Source organism: Lycium ferocissimum, chromosome 5 (genome assembly GCF_029784015.1).
Source record: "Lycium ferocissimum isolate CSIRO_LF1 chromosome 5, AGI_CSIRO_Lferr_CH_V1, whole genome shotgun sequence".
NCBI classification, from domain to species: Eukaryota; Viridiplantae; Streptophyta; class Magnoliopsida; order Solanales; family Solanaceae; genus Lycium; species Lycium ferocissimum.
The window spans coordinates 62,904,137-62,928,198 of NC_081346.1; the positions used below are offsets into that span (position 1 = coordinate 62,904,137).

At 38.3% G+C, this 24,062-nt stretch overlaps 2 protein-coding genes across 3 annotated transcripts; one reads left to right on the forward strand and one right to left on the reverse strand.

Annotated features, from left to right (window-relative positions):
- Positions 1-218: 218 nt before the first annotated feature.
- On the forward strand, positions 219-4,297 carry LOC132057027 (reticulon-like protein B12). Its single transcript, XM_059449458.1, has 4 exons — positions 219-596; positions 1,232-1,412; positions 3,447-3,658; positions 3,738-4,297. Exons 1-4 carry the CDS (start codon positions 530-532, stop codon positions 3,905-3,907), a joined length of 630 nt encoding a protein of 209 aa, XP_059305441.1. The 5' UTR covers positions 219-529; the 3' UTR covers positions 3,908-4,297.
- Positions 4,298-4,431: 134 nt separating this feature from the next.
- LOC132057025 (E3 ubiquitin-protein ligase HAKAI homolog) lies at positions 4,432-12,060 on the reverse strand. Of its 2 annotated transcripts, none has more exons than XM_059449456.1 (4): positions 11,907-12,060; positions 10,233-10,574; positions 6,895-6,953; positions 4,432-5,728 (listed from the first exon to the last, which is right to left on the reverse strand). In XM_059449456.1, the coding sequence occupies exons 2-4, from the start codon at positions 10,482-10,484 to the stop codon at positions 4,606-4,608; spliced, it is 1,434 nt and encodes a 477-aa protein (XP_059305439.1). In that variant the 5' UTR covers positions 10,485-10,574; positions 11,907-12,060; the 3' UTR covers positions 4,432-4,605. The 2 variants fall into 2 exon arrangements, with proteins under 2 accessions (XP_059305439.1, XP_059305440.1); XM_059449457.1 differs by having other exon boundaries at positions 10,233-10,549; positions 11,928-12,022.
- Between the last annotated feature and the right edge of the window lie 12,002 nt (positions 12,061-24,062).

Here is a 24,062-nt window from a genome sequence, read left to right on the forward strand (position 1 = left end):
TACCTCCTAAATTTCCTGTTGAAAATACTGGGAATACCAAACTTACTAGAAAAATTATTACGAAGAGAGAGGAAAACACAGCATGAGCAGCCCCACATGACATGCTTAGCTGTGAGATGCAAGAGGGAATGTCTCTGTCTTCACATTTTACTTCCTTAAGTGGGACCCCTTCAATCTATTTTCTTTTCCTTTTTCTTACCAAAATCAATTCTCAAAGGCAACTTATTGAACCTGTCAGCCCCACTTTCTAACTTTTCTTTATTCTTTGGGGTTGAAAAAACAGTGCAAAAAACAAAGTCATGAGTATGTTTTCATGCTTTTAGGCTGTAATCTTTGTGCCACTAATACCATATCTCAACGTTCATCCATTTTCCATCAAACTAAGTGTAGGAAAAGTTTGATTCTTGGTAAAGAAGTATACACAATTTTGACTAAACATACCAAAGTTGTGGCCTTTTTTCTCTGTTCTGTTTATAGAAGTTGTTTTCATTTGAGTTCTTGAAGTTGGTTTTTTGTTGATTGTTGAGAAATGGGTCCATCAGATAAGTTGTTTAACAGACAAAGAAGTCTTCATCAGATCCTTGGAGGAGGTTTTGGTAAGTCCATCTAATTCAAATTCATGATCATGTCAATTCTTGTTTGATGGAGTTAGGTTCATAATTTGGTTTGTCTGCAATCTGATTTACATATTTATCCCAAATGCAATTCTTGATATGGTGTTAGATGTTGCATCCATTACTGCTACAGTTTTTCTAGATATTTACTTCTATCTATTCAAACTATGTAAATTTTGACCAATAATTTATAATGTATTTAATCATATCATATTGGTACGCGAAAAATTGCAACTTACAGTACTTTTCATAGAATTTGTGAATATCTAAATTTTAATTTTAAAATATTAAGTTAATCTAATTCAATTTAGCTTCAACGATTAGTCAAATTGACATTTGAAAAAGCGACAGGTGCTACATACATTGGGACGGACGGAGGGAGTACCTCTTTAGTTGTATTCAGTTTCTTAGTTGTAGTAAGAGTTCTATTTAAAGCCCCGATCAATGAAATTTAAGAGAGATTTTCATCCATATTTTCATCCTTGCTGACATATGGATTGATGAAATTTCTATTGACATTGGTCAACTAACTGTTTGTGAAAAAATTGTTCTTGTGATTAAAGGACTTTCTTGGTCATTTTTTTGTGATTGATCCAGTTGTAGTTTGTTTGAAACAGTTGCTGATGTTGTTCTATGGAGGCGAAAAGACGTGACAGTGGGAATTCTTGTAGTAACATTGTTTGCTTGGGTAGTGTTTGAGAGATCTGGTTATACACTTTTATCATTAGTCTCAAGTGTTTTCTTTCTGCTGTTCACCATTTTGTTTCTATGGGCTAAATCAGCTGCAATTCTTAACAGGTAAATAACAACAATCTTTTGCAAATGCTTTTGTGTTAAGGTTTTTTCAGTTAGCTGTCTGTGTTCTAATGATCTCACATCTCTCAAATACGATATACAGTTTTGATGAGGTGTGTTTACTTGGTTTTATGTAAGCTTAACATAGGTATAAGTAATTTAATCGAAAATATGTGGGTTCTTAAACTATGAATTTTGGGTTAGACTTTCACAAAGCTCTAAGTATGCCAATCCCTATGAAAGGGGGTTAAATTTTCGGGATATTGACAGGTTATTTGTCCAGAAACACAATTCCCAGGATATTCATTTGCTTCATATGGTGATCCACATCTGCTTCTTTGATACTTCGCCCCCTCCTCTTATCATTCCCTTTTAGTAATAGTATTCAATGATCGTGTAGTCTCCTATGTTTTGATGTGTATTACTATCTTTTGCTGCATTTACTTTGTATCTTGCTATTTTGATGTCTTCTTTCTTATAATCCTGCGTCGGTTACTTTTCTTTTGAGCCTAGGGTCTTTCTGAAACAGCCTCCCTACCCCATAAAGGTAGGGGTAAGGTCGTACATCCTACCCTCCCTAGACCCCACTTGTGGGATTACACTGGGTATGTGGTTGTCTATTACTAGGATAAGGGAATGAAGCAAGTGATTGGCATGTAGTAAACCGAAATGATTTTACTTTGAAGTTAGAAAACCTTTCCGAAAACCTTTCCTCTTCTTGCGCTCCCCTGGGAGGGGTGGAGGTTCTATTGGAGGCTGAGATATAAGCTTTTTCCAAAAGCTAATTGAAACAAAGCTTCTAGTAATGCTCCGTTGGCCATCCTTGCTGTTTCATTTCTTATTAAATGTTTGAATATCTATGACCAACTATTCTTGATAACTGAATCAGCATTGGCGCCTTTGGGGAAGGGGGAAAAACTAAAGTATTGCATATAGCCATATACCATGCTCTCTTCAAAGCGCAGAGATCACCCAAAATCCGTCAAAAAATATTATCCTGTAATTACTTACAATGATTCAAAATGATAAAATCAAAACAAGTAAGAGGTTTTTCTGTCCTCGGAGCTTTTCTGATTTCTATCTTTTAAGATCAACCAAGTAATACATAGTGAAGAGTGTCCACACTCTGGACCTACTTTGCTTTTCTGCATTTTTCGCCTCTTCCAACAGCATAAATAGCTGTCTCATGGACATTGGCATCATTTCTTTTACTCTAAGAAGACATGGAAGCGTACTCCAACTCTCAAAGACCAATGGGAGTGCAAGAGCAAATGATTTACAGTCCAAGTCATTCTGATATGTGTAGCACCTATTATAATTTAGACGTCCCCTTTTTAAAAATATCCCATGTTAAGCACTAAAACCCTTCCAAAACATGCTACATTTGTGAGGACTCTAGTTTCTAATAGTTCTAAGGTAAATTGTGTGCAAAGAAATTTATAATTCCTCAGTGCAGTATAGTAAGCACAGCTTTCAGAGAAAAATCAGCTGATAGTTCGATATTATATAAACTATTATGGATGTTGGCAGTGTTGCTTGGACAAGGACTTCCATTACTGATCTTTGATGGAAAGTTGGAGAACAAGGAAGTAAACACACAAAAACAAAACACTAGGTGATTTCTTCCCATCTGTCCAAGCCTTGGTGGACAGAGTTTTCAGTACATGTGCTGGTGAGAGGTAACAGGTACCTCTGGAAATAGTCGAGGTATGCGCAAGCTGGCCCGTACACCAAGGTTAAAAAGGAAAAAAAAAAAAGAACAAAACATGGATGGGAATGGAAAAATGTCTCTCAAGTATCTGCTTGCAAATTTAATGAGATTAATCCTCAACCACGAACTAGGTAGCATAGAGAGGTTTCTAAGCATGGTCTTTTGTAGATTTCTTCATAGTTAAATATGTTATCATAAGACCTTTTAGTGCCTTCCTTCCAGATTGGTAGTTCATGATATTATTATCAACTTATCTAATTATGAACCTTCTCGAATTATAGTCGTTGGTATTTAATAATTGAACCTTTGCCAAAAAATTGTAACAGACCAGCTCCACCTCTGCCACATCTGCATCTCTCTGAAGAAATGGTAAACGAAGCTTCTTGTTTAATCCGCAATCACATCAACATGTTATTGTCGGTTTCTGAGGATATTGCCCTTGGTAAGGACACAAATATGTTTGTTAAGGTCTCTACGGGGCTGATTCTGGTATCTGTCATTGGTGGCTTGACCGATTTCCTCACATTGGGCTACACTAGTAAGTTACATTATTCTTAAATCTGGAGACGAAGAGTTCTTGACAACAGAAATTGACTTTCAGGTTCTTATTTATGCAGGCCTTCTGATTGTTCTTACAGTTCCTGCGCTCTATGAGAAGTATGAAGACCAAGTTGATGCATGTGTGTTAATGGCATACAGGAAATTGTGGCAGTTGTATCATAAATTTGATGCAGTGTGTGTTAGCAAGGTTCAAAGATTGAGTTTGGAAAAGAAGAAATTAAGCTAAACCATTTTCTTTGTTTTGTTAAGTTTTTTTCAACTTTCTTGTGGGTAAGGTTGTTTTGGGGTTTGGGGTCTCAATAGCCTTTGTCATACATCTTGGTTTCTTTCCCGTTTTCTCTTTCTCATCGGAAGTGAATGGAGATCGAGTGCTCCGAGGGGCACCAAGATGTGAGAGATTGTAATTTGCACATATATTGTGTACGTTATCTTAAATGGATACGGAAGACTAATTTGGGATTGAAGCATAGTAGATCGATTGATTATGTACATCCACTTCTTGCAAAGCAATCTATTGTAAGGTCTTAACCAAGTTGTAAGCTTGCAACATGATTTGCCTATAAGATATGTATAATTGAACTAATAAATTATTCAGCAATTATTGTTAGTTAAATAATTGCTGCTTGCATATAGTACTATTATTGTATTATTGATAATGCCTGGATGCTTCAGAGGAAATGGTCAAATATATAATTGCTGGCCTCAATTTAGAAGCTGCAGAATCTTGAAAAACTTTTTAAGCAGAATGAATCCATGCTACAGAAATTTTACTGTATGAACAACAAGCAGGGTAAATATCAGGGAAATCAGCGTTTTAGCTTTAACAAAACAACGTTGATAGTTCAGACAATGACACACTTTAGGCAACACAAAATGAGCACTGTTCTTACAGAAGAAGATATAAGAGGAAAAATAAGAACATAACTAGTCCTGGTTGCTTCCGAAACTATCACGCTTTTCATGTTGCCAACGATAGCCCTGTCCATCATGTGCATCACCCGAGTAGTGTCTCCCCCCTCTCTGGTGTTGTGACATGTGATGAGGTAAAGGTGGGGGTGGTGGGAGGGACATAGGTTGTGGCGGCATCAATATACCCTTATTATTATCTCTGGTGTCCATTGAATTACTACTCAGTCCACCTTCCATTCCTCTGTTGGTTGAAGGCGGAGGTGGCAGGTTCGAGGGCATTACACCGTTGTTCCTTCCATAGTCTCCTTGGAAAAAGACCGCTCTTCCTTGAGGATCAGTACCGCTTACGAAACCATCCGGAGGAGGTTGACCTGCAGCGGGCCCCATATTCCATTGCCGAGGGTAATTTTCTGGGAAATTCATATTTCCTGCAGCACCAGGTGGAAAACCTAGCAAGGACCCTTGTTCTGATCCTCCCATTTCAGGAGTTGAAGCAGCACTATAAAATGGTTGGGCTCCATCAGGTGCAAACTGATTATAACCAAATTGAGGAGCCAAACCTGGATTCGAATTCATCGGCACAGCAAAGCCGTGAGGTTGTGGCATCTGCATAGGATATTCAGGAAAAGGGGAACCTCCCATAATCCCTTGTTGCTTGTCCGGAAAGTGAACCTGCGTGTCAAAACCTTGCTGAGGTAACCGGTTTTGCATGCCAGGCCTTTCAAAGCCTGGAGGGGGATTACTATCAGATTGCTCTAGTTGATGATTTTGGATTGACCCGGTGAATGGTGGCGGCTTTGGTTGCATAACAGGCCTAGGAGGCTGTTGATCTCTAGTTTGAGAATGATGAGCTTTGTCTTCACGATCATGTACCTGAGAACCTGAACTAGGGGAAAATAAAGGCCTAGGTGGTGCTTGCACTGTAGACTCAGATGCTGCAGGTTTTCTAGCACAAGCAGATTCCGAAGCATTTCCATCTTTTTCTGCAGTTTGATGAAGGAGATCACTGTGGTTCTCATGAATATGAGATTCAAATTCAGACTTCTTCAGAAAGGACTTGAGACAATGCGGAGCTGCACAGATGTAGATCCCTTCCATCAATTTAATTGTCTGAATCTTCTGAATTCGTTCATCACAGCTGAATAAATAAAACAAGTAGTTCAGATTCCACACTCATTAAATCAGTGAGACAAGTATGGAACCGGTAATGCAGGCCAAACAAATCAACCTAGTTTCCTCACAAACAATTAAGTAGCAATAACAGTTGAATAAGGATGTGTGACAAGTCTCAAGGTCATGCATTGTGACAATCTCAAATACTCTTTATAAGAATACAAAATTTTCTCAATAATCTACTTCGGTGAGAAAAGGGAGGCCCAGTCAGAGTTAAAATCAACCATCTGCCATTGGCTGATGAAGCTCTTGACGGGAGCAATATCTCTCTAACTCGGAAGAATTTGTAATAACCGTATTTCAACCTAAGTTGCTCGGACTTGGGTGCGGATCTAAAGGTCGGATTCTTCGTCACACAAATTTTAGGATTCGGGGGAATGGATCTGTCTCTGATTGCGGATACGGGTGTTGGGATACGACCACTAAATGTATATTTACGACATACGAAATATAAATCTCGATTAACTAAAGCTATTGAACTAAAACTAATAAAATTTAATTTTTTTAAAATACAACACCTAATATTTTTTTCACAAGATATCTCGTGTAATAGCAAAACATTCTCATACTTAGGATAACTATATATATGACATAAACCCAAAAATCAAACCAAATACCCAATCAATCTATACATCTCGGTCATAGACGTAGTCAAAGCACCCAAGGTAAGTTGACCAAATCCGTTGTGGATCCTCACACCCACGCTCATGTCATGTCGACATTGGGTGCAGCAAGGATTTTGAAGAGTCCAAGCAACATAGATTTCAACAACTAGCCTAAGTTGACATTGGGTTAAACAAAAAACCAAGATGTCAATGCCCCAGTCTACTTGACAAAAAAAGGAAAATCCAGGTAGTCATGATACTGAAACATGACTTGACAAAATCTGAACGTCAAATTCAGTTTTATGTACAACATCCAAGAGCTAAAACATACACATTATAGTACCACATGCTGCTACAAGCAGCAGAATCCACTATAAATCATTATATTGTTTGCAATCCTCTTTAGACTTGCCAGCTTTAAACGTGAGATGTCCAAAATAATATGAGATATATAGTTTAAAATTTATATCCTAAAGAATAACAAACTTTACTCTTACAAGTGGAGAAACAGGATATACAAGCTTACAGGTAGCAGAGAGAATCACTCCTGGAACAATCTAAACAGAAGGCATGATCACATGGGCTCTGCAAAAAAAAAAAAAAAAAAAAAAAAAAAAAAGATAATCAAGATCATTTTGACTAAACATATAGTTGTGAGAAGGAAATGTAATGCATAACATTGATAGTGCTTTGTAACAGTTCATAACATTAATAATGTCACCCAAAACGTGTCATACACCAGCTTTTAAAAAGCATAACCCAGTTAGTGTATGGCATACAGCCGTTTCGTAGTAATAAGAAAGACATCTGCTAGACTTGCCACATTACACACATAAGAAAAGCATTAACCAGTTAGTGCATGAAAGGGGACAAGTTATTCAATAAATGCATAATCTTTAAAACAAAAGCAAGTTCTGCAACATATGACATACATAAAACAAAAAAATCTGTTATTCTTGAAGGGGGATTAATTTAAATAGAGTTGAAAGTTCAATATTCATCTTTGGGTGCCACTTGAGTTCTGTGGAGTGTGGATAATGTAAAAAATATTATGTAAAGCATGAGTGATTTAAAAGGGAAATATTTTGTCAACCAAGTGATGGCATGAGGGAGATATCAAGTAATGGGACCTTAACCATTTCCATCAAAACTACAGCATGGTTAGGTCTGGTAATGCTACCTTCATTGCACTTATTCCAACAAAGAAAGGTGCAATTGAACTCAGAGACTTCAGACCTATTACTTTGATTGGTAGTGCATATAAGATAGCTGCAAAACTCCTCGCAGAGAAACTGAAAAAGGTGATTGGCAAAATAGTCTCAGGTCATGAAAGTGCTTTCATTCAAGGCAGACTGCAGACATACCACTTATGCAGCACATAATGCAAATGAAGTGTTTGACTGGAAACAAAATACAAACTCCTAGAATTCTATGCAAACTTGATGTTTGAAAAGGCCTTTGATCAAATCAATTGTTCCTATTTATTGACTGTACTAAGTAAAAAGGGCTTTGGAGAAAGATGGGTTAGATGGATTAAATTTTGCATCACCACAGTGAAATACTCGGTAATTGTGAACGGGAAACTTGTGGGATTCTTCTCACCACAAAAGGGCATAAGGCAGGGTTCTCACCTTTTCTCTTCATTGTGGCTAAGGACTCAGCAGATCACTGAATAAAGCCAGAGAACTTCAGGGTTAAACTCTGGTGAAACTGTGGAGATGTCTCACCTACTCTATGCTGATGATGCTCTCTTTTGTACTGCTAAGAGATCACATATTTTATATCTCAACACCCTATCTATATTTGAAGCTCTCTGATTTACAGATTAATATGCTCAAAAGCACAATATATCCTATCAATGATTTCCAAATATGGTGGAACGGGAAGGAATTCTTTATTGCAGCACTGGCCATTTATTAACAACTTGCCTGGGGATGCCATTAGGGGCCAGATTCAGATGTACAGAGACATGGAGTGGAGTCATTAAGAAGTTTGAGAAAAACTGACTACTCGGCAACCGCAATAGTTATGAATGGGAGGAAGACACACTCTGATCAACAGTGTATAAGAAAGTATTCCTACTTATATGATGGTCACTATTTCCAATATCAAAAATGGTGGTGCAACAATTAGACTAAATCATTAGATCATTCTTGTGGGAAGGCAAGAGTTTGGGGCACAAATTCCACTTAATAAAATGGGCAACTGTGAAAATGCCAAAACAACTAGGAGGCTTGGGAATCAAAGATCTGACAACTGACAACAAATGCATGTCAATGAAGGGGCTATGGAAATATGGACAAGGCGACGATTCTCTTTGGAAGTAAGTAGTAAAAGCAAAACATGGGTCACAAGATAAGTGGTGTACTAAATTATCTAGGGCTCCTCATGCTATTGGATTATGGAAGTAGGTCAGGAATTTATGGGATGACTTCTCTCAAAATATCACATACCAGGTGGGTTCAGGAATCAAATTAAATTGTCAAAAGATTCATGGCTCCATAGTCCATGGATCACCTCTGATGCTGGATTTCCCAAATTTATTTCAAATTGCCTGAAACGCTGATTCCTTCAATGCACAGGCCAGACAAAATCTTGCAAGAGGTCTACGGCTTAGAAGGAACTTTCAGGACTGGAAACTACTGGAACTGCTGATTTTGTTACAAAGACTGCAGTTCTTCACTTTCCTCGACCGCACAGATGATAGTATAAGTTGGGGCAACACAACATACCCAGTGAAATCCCACCAAGTGGGTTCTGGGGAGGGTAGAGTGTACACAAACCTTACCCCAATCCTAGTCTGGGAGGTAGAGAGGCTGTTTCCGGTAGACCCTCGGCACAAGGACAACCCGTTCAAAGCAGTCTAAAAGACATGGCCAAATACTGTAAAAGCATGATAAAGCTATCTGAAAAAAGAATCCGAAACTACCACAAAATAATACGATAATCGAAGTAAAAGAAACGATAGATAGGAACAGAAATCGAAGGAGAAGAAGGGGATACACACAGTGAAGGAGGCTATAAATCTTCACTAACTCAGTTTGGGAATGCTGAGCAATGGCCCTGGAAGCTCATCTTGGATAATAAAAAACTACTCCCAAGACTCAAATGGTTTCCCTTGGACAGCAATCTATGAAGCCTGCCACAGGATAACTTAAGCAGGAGGAACATTCAGACAGTGAATAGATGATAAACGTGCCATCAATGTCTGGAAACCAACAAATACCTCTTCCTACATGCCAAATAGTTGCAAACATTTGGAATACGTTCCTCTCTATTTTTGGACTTTCTTCGGCTATGCCAAACAACATTAAGGATGCCTATAAGAGCTGGAGCCTTTGGAAAGTTGACAAAACCATCAGGAAGATCTGGAGGATGATATCAACCAGTATATTTTGGTGTATATGGTCAGAAAGGAATAGACGATGTTTTGATGGTGTATCAACTCCTACGCACTCTGTAAAGTCTAGGTGTATTTTTAACTTATTCAGTTGGCATAATCTTACACCTCTAAGCTCTCAAGAGTGCCTCTTAGTTTTTGTCAGCTCTCTATCCTTTTAGTCTAGATCTCTTTGTATGGAGCTGTTTTAATTTCCTTCTATTATGTACTTCTGGCTTCTGCATCCACTGGATGCCATTAATCAATTCCTCTCACTCCATAATAAAAAGTTGTACTAAGTAGCAGCAGCCAGCACGTAGCCTAGTCTTGATCTCTCATTTGTGGTGGAAACAACCAGTATTAAGCAGTAATAGTTGGAATGTCATTGGTTGAACAATATGTTGTACCATGGAGACAGAGGACTCAAGACAACTATAACAACAAAAGAGTAGGCAAAAAATAACAGCTGAACATTCTATACTCACCAGACGTCCATAAATAGCAATTGGAAAGTCACAGCGGACACAAAAATGTACTCGTTCACCAAGCTGGCGCCGGGACCTACGGCCAACAGTCTTGAGCAAAGATGCAGCATTTACTGAACCAAGGCTCTTGGCTACAGGAAGATCAGCTAAAACAAGGTGATCAGGACAAGCAACTGTAACAGTGTCAGGAGGCAAAGACTTAGCGCCTCCGCCATTCTCACTGGCTGGCTTGCTAAGCCGGATCTGAAGCATCTTTTCTAAGTAATTCTGTTCTCCACCCTCCTCGTGAGACCCACAAATCCGTATGAATTATTCAACTAAGATAACAAATCAATGGTATCTCTGCACGGAAGTAATAAAAATTAGCATATTACCACAACTTTTAGGTAAATATCACCATGAATGAAATCATATCCCTTCAAGGACATGAGATAAAATTGGAAAAATACATAGATGATAAGCATGTATTTTCCACAGAGGCGGATGTAGCTTTCTAATACCGAGTTCATCTTAACCCAATTCTTTTGACGCAGCGCATAAATTTATGTGTAAAAACCAACTAAATTACAACAAAATAGTAGATATGAATCCATAACTTTAAACTTATAACAGGTTCAATCCTAAGAACCTTAAAAACTGAACCCATAAAGCTTAAATCCTAGATTTGCCTCTGATTCTCCATAATGATACCATGAAAAACTCAAGAAATGGCCCAACCATATAAATAAATATACAAATAATAAGTAATAAGAAACAACATCGCTCCATCAAAAGGATTTACAAGCTTTTTAACTAGTACCCATGTCATTGAAACCTCAGCTACCAATTTTGCCTTCTTTTACCATTTTTCTTTTGAGGGGGTAACGATTATAGAAAAGCCAAGTATAAGGAGGTAATTAGGACCAGTTATTGTTTGAGAGGGTAACAATTATAGAAAAGTCAAGTACAGCGGTAATAACCAAGTACTCCCTCTGTCCCAAAAAGATTGTCCTCCTTTCCTTTTTAGTCTGTCCCAAAAAGATTGTCCCCTTTTTATATTTAGAAACAATTTAACTTTATGAGATGATTTACAGCCACACAAATATCAAAGGCTTGTTTTGGACCACACATTTCAAAAGTCTTCATTTATTTCTTAAACTTTGTGCCAAGTCAAAAGAGGACAATCTTTTTGGGACGGAGGGAGTATAATTTAGGGGGATCTGAATAAAACGCACCACTTTAGGTACTCTGCCTATAAATAAACATATAAATATAGTAAGTTTAAAGAAACAACTCTCAACGGAAAGGATTGACAAGCTTTATAACTAGTACCCATGTCATTGTAACCTTAAGCTCGATAATTGAAGAATTTTTTAAACCTTTTTTAGAGAAGCTGATGCATTATTTGTGTTGCTGTCAACCCCACATCATTAAAACAGCATAAACCCTAACATTAACAAATTTCGGCTGAAATCCCTGCTTTTTTTAGCAAGTATACTATGGAAACATATCAAATTAGATTCTCAATTCAAATTGGATGAATCTATAGAAATAGTGAAATACATAACTTCTAAGACAAAAAAAACTGCAGAAAGATGAACTATTATGCTACCAAATTCAAGTGATATTTAAATCCCAACTATCAGAATGACAAACAAAATTCTGAAAAAAAGATAATAAGTGTAAACGTATTACCTTTGTAGCGTTGTGTATAACAGAGTTCGTTTCTGTGTGTGTGTGTTAAATGTTTGACATTTTTTGGTCGCTTTGTTAAAGTTGAGAATTTTGCAGTGAAAGAAAATCAAGAACCCCTTTTAGTTATTTACAGGCATGGGCTTTTATGTTTGACCTGTCTTGAAAACAATTGTGTTTTTTGCGCGGAGTGCCCTTCTTTTGGGTGGCAATTTGTAGTCTTTAAATTATGCGCCCCTTCTTGATTTAATTTTTGCCGCTTCCTTACAACTTTGAACTTTCGCGCCAAAATAATGAGGTTCTAAGTTCGAACCCCGCTCGAAGCATAAATTAAAAAAAAATCGCAAAACAAGGTTTGGGTCGCGTGTGTCTGTCTTTAACTTACACATTTTATGCCCGACATACTCGTTTGCGAACTTGGCATAAGTATGGGGTCACATAACTTTGATAATTCCTTCCAGAGATTATTTGGTGGGGCATTTTTAATAGGCTGCGGATCGGCAAACACTTTTGAATGAATTATCAAAATCTTGGGACCGGCATACTTATGCCAAGTACGCCCATAAGGCATAAGTATGCCGGGTCCAATAATTCCTTCGCAAAGTGTATCTTAGTTGGGCATAAGCGAAATTTAAACTTGCAAAAAATTTTATTCGCGCGTGGGTTCGAACACAGGAACCTATGGGTTTTAAGCGAAGGAAAATTTAAAGATTTCAAATTGAGGGGGCAAAATTTAAAGACCACCCCAACGAAGGGCACAATTGGAGCGATTTGCGGGGGATTGTCCTTATTTGAGGGTTTTATCCCAATTGGTCTTCAACTTTTGCCCAAAATTTGCCCATATAAGGTAGAATTGGGCATTACGGGCGAACAAATACCTTAATTTTGAATTCTCATCGATTTGAAGGGTAAAAATAAAATTTTGCCTTGCGATTTTTTTTTTTTTAAGACCGAACCCCACGGTATTAGGCGAAGGGCCTTAAAATGAAGGAAGGGCAAAAATTAAAGACCACCCCAAATGAGGACAATCTGCGCAAAAAAAAAAAAGAAACAAATTTAGATTTTTGGCCCAATTTAAGGATTCATGTTAAAAAGGGATTATTTGCATGTATGGCCTTTAGTGAAGCTATGCTTTCAATTTTGTCCCCCTAAATTCAATAGATTAAATTTGCTTTCTAAAAATAGTTAAATGGATTTCTTGTTTCTTTTACTTTGGTTATCTTTATTCAATATTTTCATCATAGATTTTACTCTTATATTTTTTTGACCTTTTTTTCTTTTTTTTTTGGAAAAACGATTTTATTGAGCCGCGGTCTATTGAAAATATTAAGGTACGGGTAATGTCTGCGTACACCCCATCCTCCCCAGACCTCACTTGTGGAACTATAGTTGTGTTGTTGTAGTTAGATGGATTTTTCTTTTTGCAAATAAATTTAGCTCACTAACATACTAGTGGCCAAAATCTAAACAGAAACCTTCATTTGTGCAAATTCCTGTTAAAAATTTACTTTCATTAGATATTAGGCAAAAGAATTAATAGGGTGCCTTTCTTTTGGGCCATCATTTATATCATTATGTTGAGGGTGGAATGGATAGCAGATTCATTCTGCTAACCATTCCGTGTTCAGCAGAACGATTACTTCCCCAGCAAGATGGTCTGAAAAATCTCCAAACTTCTATCTCATTTTGCTACCCATTGCGCCCCTCAGCAGAACGGTTCCGCCCTCAACAAAACGATCATCAAAATAATCTTTTTCTCAATTTTGGCAATCTTTTACACTTCAATTCCAAATTTCTGAAAACACAAAATAAACATGAGAAATAACATTAAAACTTACTTAAAGGGCTAGAAAAGCTTAAGGAAAGGGTATGAAAAACACGTAATTTCACGGCACATAAACACCCACAACTTAAACTCTTGCTTGTCCTCAAGCAATTAAAACAAAACTAGAACTAAGCAACAACAAAGTAAGAATGACTATGGTTGGTACAGTAACAACAAAGTAAGAATGACTATGGTTGGTACTAATTTATGAATTTACAAGCATGTGACTTGTACAAAAACAACTCCACAATTTGTACAAGAAAACTCAAAGAGTGCTTAGCAATCAAACAATCACTTCATGAATCTCAAACCTCAAATGACGACTAGACGCTACTAGTAACTAGATGTGTACATGTGCAACAATCCGAGAAGCCTATGGATTCCCAAGTTTTATGCAATCCATGTGCCCTCAAGATAAAGAAAAGCCAAACACTTAATATATCAAAATCAAATCATGGGACATACAAAATCAAATCATGGGACATACACAAGATCACTCACACTCACAAAGAATGTCAAGTGTCACAAGTATCATGCCATATTTTTTTGCCCTTATTTTTAAATCACCACTAACTTAAGGAATGCTCGGTTTGGATCTCAAATGACTATGTGAGCTTGTAATGTAGGTTCGAGGATGCATAGGATGTTCATTTAGGTACATGTGACTTTGCGCCGTGAAATTACGACACATTTGGTACCATTTTCTTGAGCTTTTGATTTTTCCTTTAAGTGTTTTTTATGTTATTTTTCATGTGTTTGTGTTGTTTTATAGGAAAGGATGTTCGAAAAGCATAAACGGACAAAATTGAGCAAAACAAGCTAAGCACACAGGAGAGCATGTGTCAGTGATTAGAAGAAATTGAAGAAGAAGAATGAATCGACAGCGCTGCGAAATGCATGTCATTTGCACAGATAATGCTGCTGATCATGTCATTTGCACAGGAACTGAAACACTTCAAGAACATGAAAGTAGGAAATGGTAGGTGCCAGTATGACTAGGCGATTTTGGGTCGTGACAATCGTTGTTACCAAACGGCTCATCCATGCCATTTTTCATTAACGTCGGTTTTACAATACCAGATATAACATGTGACCTTCAATTAGAGGTCCACGTCATTTAATTAAATCAGCACAAATTGAATCCTAAATTAATGGGTCGGAATACATATTCTACCCAAGGCATCTGGTCTAAGTCAGTACAAGAGCTACTAATAAACACATAGGTCCGAATATATAATAAGAACTATCTGAATGTTTTCATACAAGGCTCATAACACCAAAAGGAATATTGTCTGGAAGTAGATGACAAGTATAGAAAAATGGGAACTCAGGCTGCAGATCTGGCAGTAGCTCACCCTAAGTCTCCAACAACACCGTCTCGAGAAAACACTCTCGAGGATCAGAATAGAACCTGTCACACACTCTACACCCCAAAAAATAGTGTAGCAAGATAGCATCAGTACAAACAACACGTACTAAGTAGGCATCATAGGCCGACAACAGTTAGTTCACATATATAAACGAAGTGACTGAAGAATGAACATGCTCACAATCAAGTATAGGCACTACACAGTCCAAGAATAAGAACTCACATACAGAAGGATCAAATAGCCCAATCATAGTCGATGGTAAAGCACTTAAACACAAGTCTACCAAGTTTTCCACGATTCCTCAAAATAACCACAAATACCAGTACAACCAACAAAGATCTCCGTAACCTCGAGTCATAGCCTAGGAGAAAGTCTCTAATCCTCGAGTCCATCAATCCCCAAGTATGTATTAATCAGGCACACAACAACTCAACTCAATAATCAACCAAGGAAATCAATGCGAAAACGCACCATGCGATACAATAAGTACAACAACCAAATCAGAGATATGGATAGATATAATATGAATGCACGTGCGATGCAATGCAATGATACACACACGCTTTGGGCGGAATACCTCCACGCCTTGATAGTCATGACCCATGGGGGACCAGCGAAGTCCATGTACTTGCTGTGACGCACAGCCTGATCCAATACGTGTTGCGGAACGTGCAACCCGATCTAATATATGTTGCGAAACGTGCAATCCGATCCAAATATATATTACGGAACGTGCAACCTGGTCCAAATATATATTGCGGAACGTGTAACCCGGTCCAAGTGTATGAGTATGAATGCATGAATGAAATCAATGCCAATGAGAATCTTTTAATATTAATGGTGCCACACATGGACATATATCATAAGAATCTGTCAATATCAATTATTCCACACATAGACATGTATCACCATATCACGAATGAATCATTTCCTTCCTCTTTACAAGACAAAACCCAACAAATGAGAGATATGGTTTTACAGTCATGATAAGCCAACTCAACATCAAGTCTAGAATCACTAATGTGGCGACAAGCCAGTAGATCTCAATAAGGCAACATGCCACAATCAACCAACAATACCAAGCTCAGCTCATATCAGAGTACCATGAAAGATGAGAATGAGTACAATGCATAATATCAATGAATAATGATAACGTATCAAATCAATCGTGCCACACATGGACACATCTCTCGATATCAGTAATAAGTCAAGTTCTTTCCTTTATCTAAGATAATACCCAATAAGTGAGGGATAGCAGTTTCACAATCACGATAAGACGACTAAGTATCAAGTCTAGTATCACAAATGAGGCAACAAGCCAATAGATCACGACAAGGCAACAAGCCACAATCAATCAACAGTACCAACCTAAGTAATCCATCCCAACTTCATACCCAAAGGCGTAACATGCTTTCTCCAACAATCACCAACTCTACATATGCTTCGCTAACCGAAGTCTAACCATAAGGTAAGCCATAACCTACTGGCAGCCGAGCGGGAGCCACTAACAATCAGACATTCGCCTTGCTTTTTTGGAGAGCCACTAAGTACTCAAAGTCTATCCATCATCGAATTCTAAGTTAGAAAATAGGAAGAACAATACCCACATTGCTAGGCTATCTTTTGAATAAAAAATAACTATGAAAAAGGGAAAAATGGGCCCACAAAGGTAAAATGGTTATTTCGAGAGTGAAATCGGTGACCCGACATTCTAAAAGTTCAAATCTACTATCCAATTGCTAGATTAACTTAAGAATAGGTCACATACATCATTCAAGTCAAAAAACCCCAATTTGGGTGCAAACCCTAACTTTCAATCTTTAATTTCATCGACAATAATGGAAGATTCAGGCATATTAGTTACTAAATCAACAATTTCCATTCTTAGATTAGTCAAATACACCAACAAATCTCATTTAGAAGGACTAAAGCTCATTCAATAAAGAAACACCAAAACCCATCTTCCTTCTTAAGTTCTATGAATTTTCTATCATGGACTCATGCTTAAGGAATGTAAAAGAAAGAATTCAAGCTTAGGAACTTACCCTCAAGAGGAATCATCCAAGAATCTCCTCAATTCGCCTCCAAAGTGCTTAGGAACAAGAATTAAAGGAATGAGAAATAAAAGGGTTTCACTTAGCATTTATTAGGTTCTAGTCCGCGTCGTCCGCTGCAGTGATCCCTTGTCCGCCATAGTGGACGCGTGCCAGCGATCCCTTGTCTCACTACCACGGGTCCGCCACAGCAGATCTCCGTCCGCTATGGCGACTCATCACAATTATAATGACCCGTTTGGTCATTTAGGCACTTTACCCTTTTTACCCTTATTGAACCTTTCCCCATCGTCGTTGGAGTGTTTTTGACTTGTGGGGATGGGTGGAATGGTCCCCGAGGTGATCAGGTGAGTCTTGGTTGATTTTGAGAAATTTAGAAGTTTTTAAGTTGAATAAGTGAAAAATGGATGACGAAAAGTTGATTTTTGGGTAAACGTGCCCGTAATCAAATTTTGAAAGTGTTATTAGGTTCGAAATGTGATTTATGACTTATTCGAGTCATTGGTTCGGTTCCCGAGAGATTTGGGTGTGATTTAGGTGGTTGGTTGATAAACTAGCTTTTGAGATGATTTGGAGTTGACCACGGTCAAGACGGTCCCGTTTGAATGTTTTGAGAGTTCAAGCAGGTTCATATGATGATTTTGGACTTGTCCACAAATTTGTAGATTTCGATGAGTTTTGGATGATTTTTTATTGTATGGTGTTTGTTTCAGTTTCGACGTCGATTTGAGCAAAAATGGTATCATATTGAGCAAACGACCTCCGTTTTGTGTTTTGCTTGAGCCGTAGATCCGTATAGTAATTTTGGAACTATAGCAATAAGAACCGTCGCATTTCATCGTCGTATGAGTGAGTTATGGCCTTTTTACTTCAAATTGTTATTACTGGTTTCTGGTGCAAACTTTGTTCTTCGTGAACGCGAGGAGGTCCCGCGTGCGAAGAAGGAATTTTGGGTTGACTGGTCAACACGAAAAATTTATATTCGCAAAGGCGATGGTGCCCCGCGAAGGCGATGAGTAAAAAATTCACTTGGACGGTGTTTTAAATGGACAGATCGAACATTTTAGTATTTTGAGCATATTTTGAGTTCTACAACTCTGTTTGAGGTGATTTTCACGGCGTTTTTCTAGTCTCAATGAGAGCATAAGTATATAACCTTTAATTTGGTGTTTTTCCATGATTATTTCATTGTTTATAGTTTATATCCGCGTTTGGATTGTAGAAATTGGGGTTTTGAACCCAAAAGTTGAAAAGTGGTAAATCATGGATTTGAGGATCAAGATGATGGCTTTTTGAATGGGTTTTATGGATGTAGACTAATTGAGCTATCGGTAAACCAATTTTGAAATAAAATTCCAATTTTGCCCTTGGGGGCTCGGGGTTACTTTTTTGGGTTCCGAATTAAAGTATAGCAATATGGGCATCATTGGACTCATTTGAACTCATGGAGTACTATTTTGACTATATTGAACCCGATTCTTTCACGAAATTATAGTTTTTCCTTGTGGGCCCGTTTTCACCCTTTTACTTAGTTGATTTTAATTCAAATGAATGTATAGCAATATGGGTACTGTTGTTTCTTATTTCTAACTTAGAATTTGAGTATTTGGAGGCACTCCATAAAGGCAAAGCAAAGGTGTGATTGTTCGTGGCTCCTGCTCGGCTACCAGGTAGGTTACGGCTTACCTTATGGTTAGACTTCGATTAGTAAAGCATATGTAGGGTTAGCGATTATCGGAGACAATATGTTACGCCTTTGAGTATAAAGTTGGGACGGATTACCTAGGTTGGTACTGTTGTTTGGTAATGGCTTTTTGCCTTATTGTGATATATTTGGCTTGTTACTTTGTTGTGATCTTTTAGCTTGTTGGTACGTGTGTGATATTAGACTTGAAGTTTAGTCGTCTTATCATGATCGTGAAATTGCTATCCCTCACTTATTGGGTATTATCTTGGATAGAGGAAAGAACTTGACTTTGTATATCAGAGAGATGTGTCCACGCTGCGTGTACATTGATTTGATATGTTGTCATCATTCATTGATAGTATGCAGTGCACTCATTCTCATCTTTCATGGTACTCTAATATAAGCTGAGCTTGGTATTATTGTTGATTATGGCTTGTTGCCTTTTTGTGATCTATTGGCTTATTGCGACGTGTGTGATACTAGACGTGATACTTAGTGACTTAGTCATGGTTGTGAATCCGTATCTCTCAGTTATTGGTTATTGACTTGTAAAAAGAAGGAATTGATATTGATCTTGATATTGGGATATGTGTCCATGTGTGGCACGATTGTGATTGATATACTCTTGTTGGCATTGATATCATGCATGCATTCATACACATATACTTAGATCGGGTTGCGCGCCGCAACATATTGTCACGACCCAACCCGAGGACCGCGACGAGCACCCGGTGCTAGCCCACTCGGGCACCCCTTAACATACTTATACATCACATTCTAGGTGAGCCACGTAATTATATCATGCTTCTCATTCATCATTCTAATCTCTTTGAGCAACAACATATCTATATCATCGATAACGCTATGCCCATATAAATGTACACGCGCGACGAGTGCGACAAAACAACATCCCAAAATATGGGCGACAAGGTCAAGCATATCTAACCATATACACAATGTCTACGAGCCTCTAAGAAGGGTACATCATATCATAACGTATGGGCGGGACAGACCCCGCCGTGCCCATGAATATATACACAAAAAAAATCTATACCAAAAGTCAGCAGACTCACGAAATGAGCTTCGCTATGTAATACGTCTTGGGGATAATACGGCTATGGATCAAATCTCGTCTCCCTGGCCACCGCGGCATGACGCGGCGTCCACAAACAAAAGGACGTCGCATAAGAATGTACTGAGTATGTAAAGCATGATCAATATCAATATGAAAGCATAATAGTCAACATATGAAACCACATAGGATGGGAGATAATAGCATCATCGTCATGGCACTTACCTGCTTTCCATAGGGACGTTCCATTTCTATTGCGTACTCGTGTACTTACATTCGTATCCTTGCTCATTTACCTTTCGTGTCTATTTTCATATTCGTATTCATATCTCCTTTCATACTCATGCTCATATCATATACATTGCATATTCATAGCCCTTACTTGGCACTCACATGGCCTTAACATATTCGTACTCCCGTTGATGTCACATACATAGCATATTCGTACTCATATAGATGTCATATACATAACTTTTATATAGCGTACCCGACCACAAAGGTTCGATGTTTCACGTACCTGGCCCTACCAAGGCTCGTGCCTGGCCCTACCAAGGCTCGGGGGTTGTCTGCATTCGGCCCTACCAAGGCTCGGTGTTATTCGTACTCAATCGGTGGTGTGCGCACATCGTTATACATAGCTATACATATATACATACTTACTATATTCTACCCGTCCGTATAAGCTCGGGGTTCACAATAGCCTCTCATGGGCACACATACATATAAGCTCGTATCTATCTTTAGCCATTTTACTATTGTCATTCATTATCTTCTATCCCTAGAGTATTACTCGTCATATAAGGAACTTAGTACAATCGTAACATTTGAGCATCATAAGCTTAATATCTTCTGGAGGTAGAATCATTAGAGAGTATCATAAACTCGTAGGGAGATAAACATTTGGCCAAAGAACTATGCCTTATGAAAGAAGGGTTAGCCTTAAATACCTTTTCGTAACTATTCTATCACTTCGAGCGTTCTTCTTCAAGGCTCACGTTCTACCTTCTTCATTGAAGTGCATACTCATATTAGATACTAGATAGCTTAGCATTCATGACTAATTCTAGAGAAAATCGGACAACATCTCCTTTATTTATACGACTTCCCTCGCATTACATATCAACTCCCAAACATTAATAATAACGTTCACAATAGCTTTTAGTCATCTACATTACTCTTACTTCACAATTCTCTTCACTTTATCCATATTCATAGTCATAACTTGACAATACGTTCATTCACATACAATGTCGATTTCCATACTCTCACTATCGTTTATAACATGATCATATTCACAAAGCATCAAGAATCGTAACTCATTCCAAACATTTACTAAAAAGTGATACTATTCACACATTCATGACCCATTTCTTATATTCTTTGGTAATCCAAGTGTTTCAACTTCCAAATACTTCAAACAACATGGAAACATCATAAAACTTACCTTAGAGGGTGTAGGATTGAACCTTGATGGCATAAACCTCCCTTGAGCCAAACCCTAGATTTTCCTTCACTTGAATGCCTTGTCTTTGATGAACTTTAATGGGTTCTCTCACTTTGATTCACTTGGTTTGATGATAATCACCTTTGATTTCCTTTGGATCCTTGTTCATGAAATATTTATGAAGCCCTAGAGACTTTAGAGAGAAGTGGAGAGATGTTGGGAATGAAATAATGAAGTTGGAAACACATTTAAAGACTTGAAACATTTCAGCGGGTATTCCACGAATTTGTTCCACGGTCAGGAACCCAATGTTGTCTATGAAGCTAGCCGTGGTTCATGACCGACCGGTCGTCTCCATCTGTTTGCGGTTCCACGGACCCGTCCACGGTCCGTGGAACACAATGGCCGTGAAACTCCTGTCGCCAAGTTCGATCCCGTCGTCTCGTTTGATCTCCCGATTCCTATGGAACCTTCAAAGACTTTTTAATACTTCATTAACAATCTAAGGGCGTTATAACTCTTCCTCAACACATCATTAAGTTTTCATCCACTTACTACTCATAAAATCTTTCGCGATACTTATCGCATACACGCTCTTTGGCAACTTTCTCGCCTAACATCGAATGTCTTTCAAATCTTATTTAGAATCATCAAATGCTATTTCTTACTTATCGAAACATCGCATACTTCGTGCTCTTCATTAGCTTACTCACTGTGTACTAACGAAATTTTTTTCGAGGTGTAACACATATATTGGACCGGGTTGCGCGTTCCGCAACATATATTGGATCGGGCTGTACGTCGCTGCAGGTACATGGACTTCGCGAGTCCCCTATGGGTCATGACTATCGAGGCATGGAGGTATCCGCCCGGAGCATGTGTGTATCATTGCATTGCATTGCTCGTGCATTCATATTTCATTCACTCATACATCTGATTCTGGTTGTGGTTATTTATTGTATTGTACGGTGCGCGTGGACATTGACTTCCTGGTTGATTACTAATTTGAGATCGCCGAGTGCCTGATTGATACATACTGGGGGATTGATGGACTCGAGGAGTAAAGACTTTCTCCTAGGCTATGACTTGAAGTTACGGAGTACTATTGTTGGTTGTACTGATGTTTGTGGTTATTCTGATGAATCGTGGGAAACTTGGCAGACTTTCGTTTAGGTGCTTCACCATAGGCTACGATTCGTCTATTTGATCTTTATGTGCTTGAGTTGTTATTTTGGGACAGTGTGGTATTTATACTTGATTGAGAGTATGTCTATTCTTCATTCTCTTCCTTTATATATGTTAGCTAACTATTATCGGCGCATGATGCCTACTGTAACGACCCGTTTGGTCGTTATAGTCTTTCAGGAATTTTCACCTATTTTTTAGCATCGATTAGCTCATTTTTTACTCGAGGGGACCATTGGCACTCTTCCCGAGGTGTTTAGATTGGATTCGGGCAACTAGTGTGAAATATAGGCTTAAAAGTAAAAAATGGTTGACCCCAAGTTGACTTTTGGGTAAATGAACCTTTTTTTAAATTTTGTTGATTTCGAGAGGTTCGGTTGGTCGTTTAGAACTTGTGTGTGTATTTGGTTCGGTTCCCAATACACTTGGATGCATTTTGGGACTTGGGTTGGGAATTGAAACTAAGGCGTCGGGGGTTAACTCGGTCAACGAGACCTCCTTAGGAATTTCGAGGCCGCGAGCGCGTTCGTAACATATTTTTGTGTAGGTCTGTGTATATGTTTTGTGAGCAGATGGCCTCGGGAATGGCTCAGAATTTCGATTGAAGACTTAGAAAAATCGGGGGATTCTGGTAACTAGTGCTCGCTATGGCGGCACACCGTGCGAGTCCCGGCACGGCGCTATGTGCGGTGTGATGAGCGGCAGGGCGGCCATGCGTATTGTTGGCCATACCGCTATGGCGGCCTTATAGGCTTTGTAGCGGCACCGTTACCGCCGTGGCGGTGACGGGCCAGCTATTTTCATTAAGTGTGATTCAAGTAAGCCTTAGACCCTCATTATTTCCCACTTCAAAATTAGAGTCTTGGGGAACAGTTCTTGGAGATATTTTAGAGGCATTCTTGGAGGTAAATCTTGCCCATTCCCTTACTCTTCCTTAATCACAATCCTCTAAGATTTCTCCCTTCCCTTTAATAACCCCTTAGTGATGGAAGTTAAAAAAGGGTTTTGATGAACTTTTCCCTAGGCTCATGTATGAGGAAATTGATGATGTTTATGATAGATCTTGACGAATCTAAGTTTATTAATCATATATCTTCCATTTCTAGTGTTGAATTTCGGAATCGAAGACTTAGGGTTTATACCTAAATTGGGAGTTTTGCTTGAAATTAGAAATTAGGCCAATCTTTGAGTTAAATCAGCAATTAGTGATTGGTTTATGATTACCCAGTGCTTAGTTTGATATTTTTCTTCCAAATTTTTCATTTTGCCCTTGTGGGCCCGTTTTCCCCAATTTCTAGGGTTGGAATTGACCTAAAATGAATAGTAAAAATATTAGTATCATTCTTCGTGATTTCTAATTTAGATTTCGATTATGCTTAGACCATTTTGGTTCTGAGGTTTAGCGGAAAGGCAACGCAAATGAGTGAGTTGTTGGTGTTGCGGTTGGGCCGTCCGTAGGTAATGACTTACCTTTGGTTAGACTTCGTATAATGGAGCACATATTTAGATTATATTTTGAAGA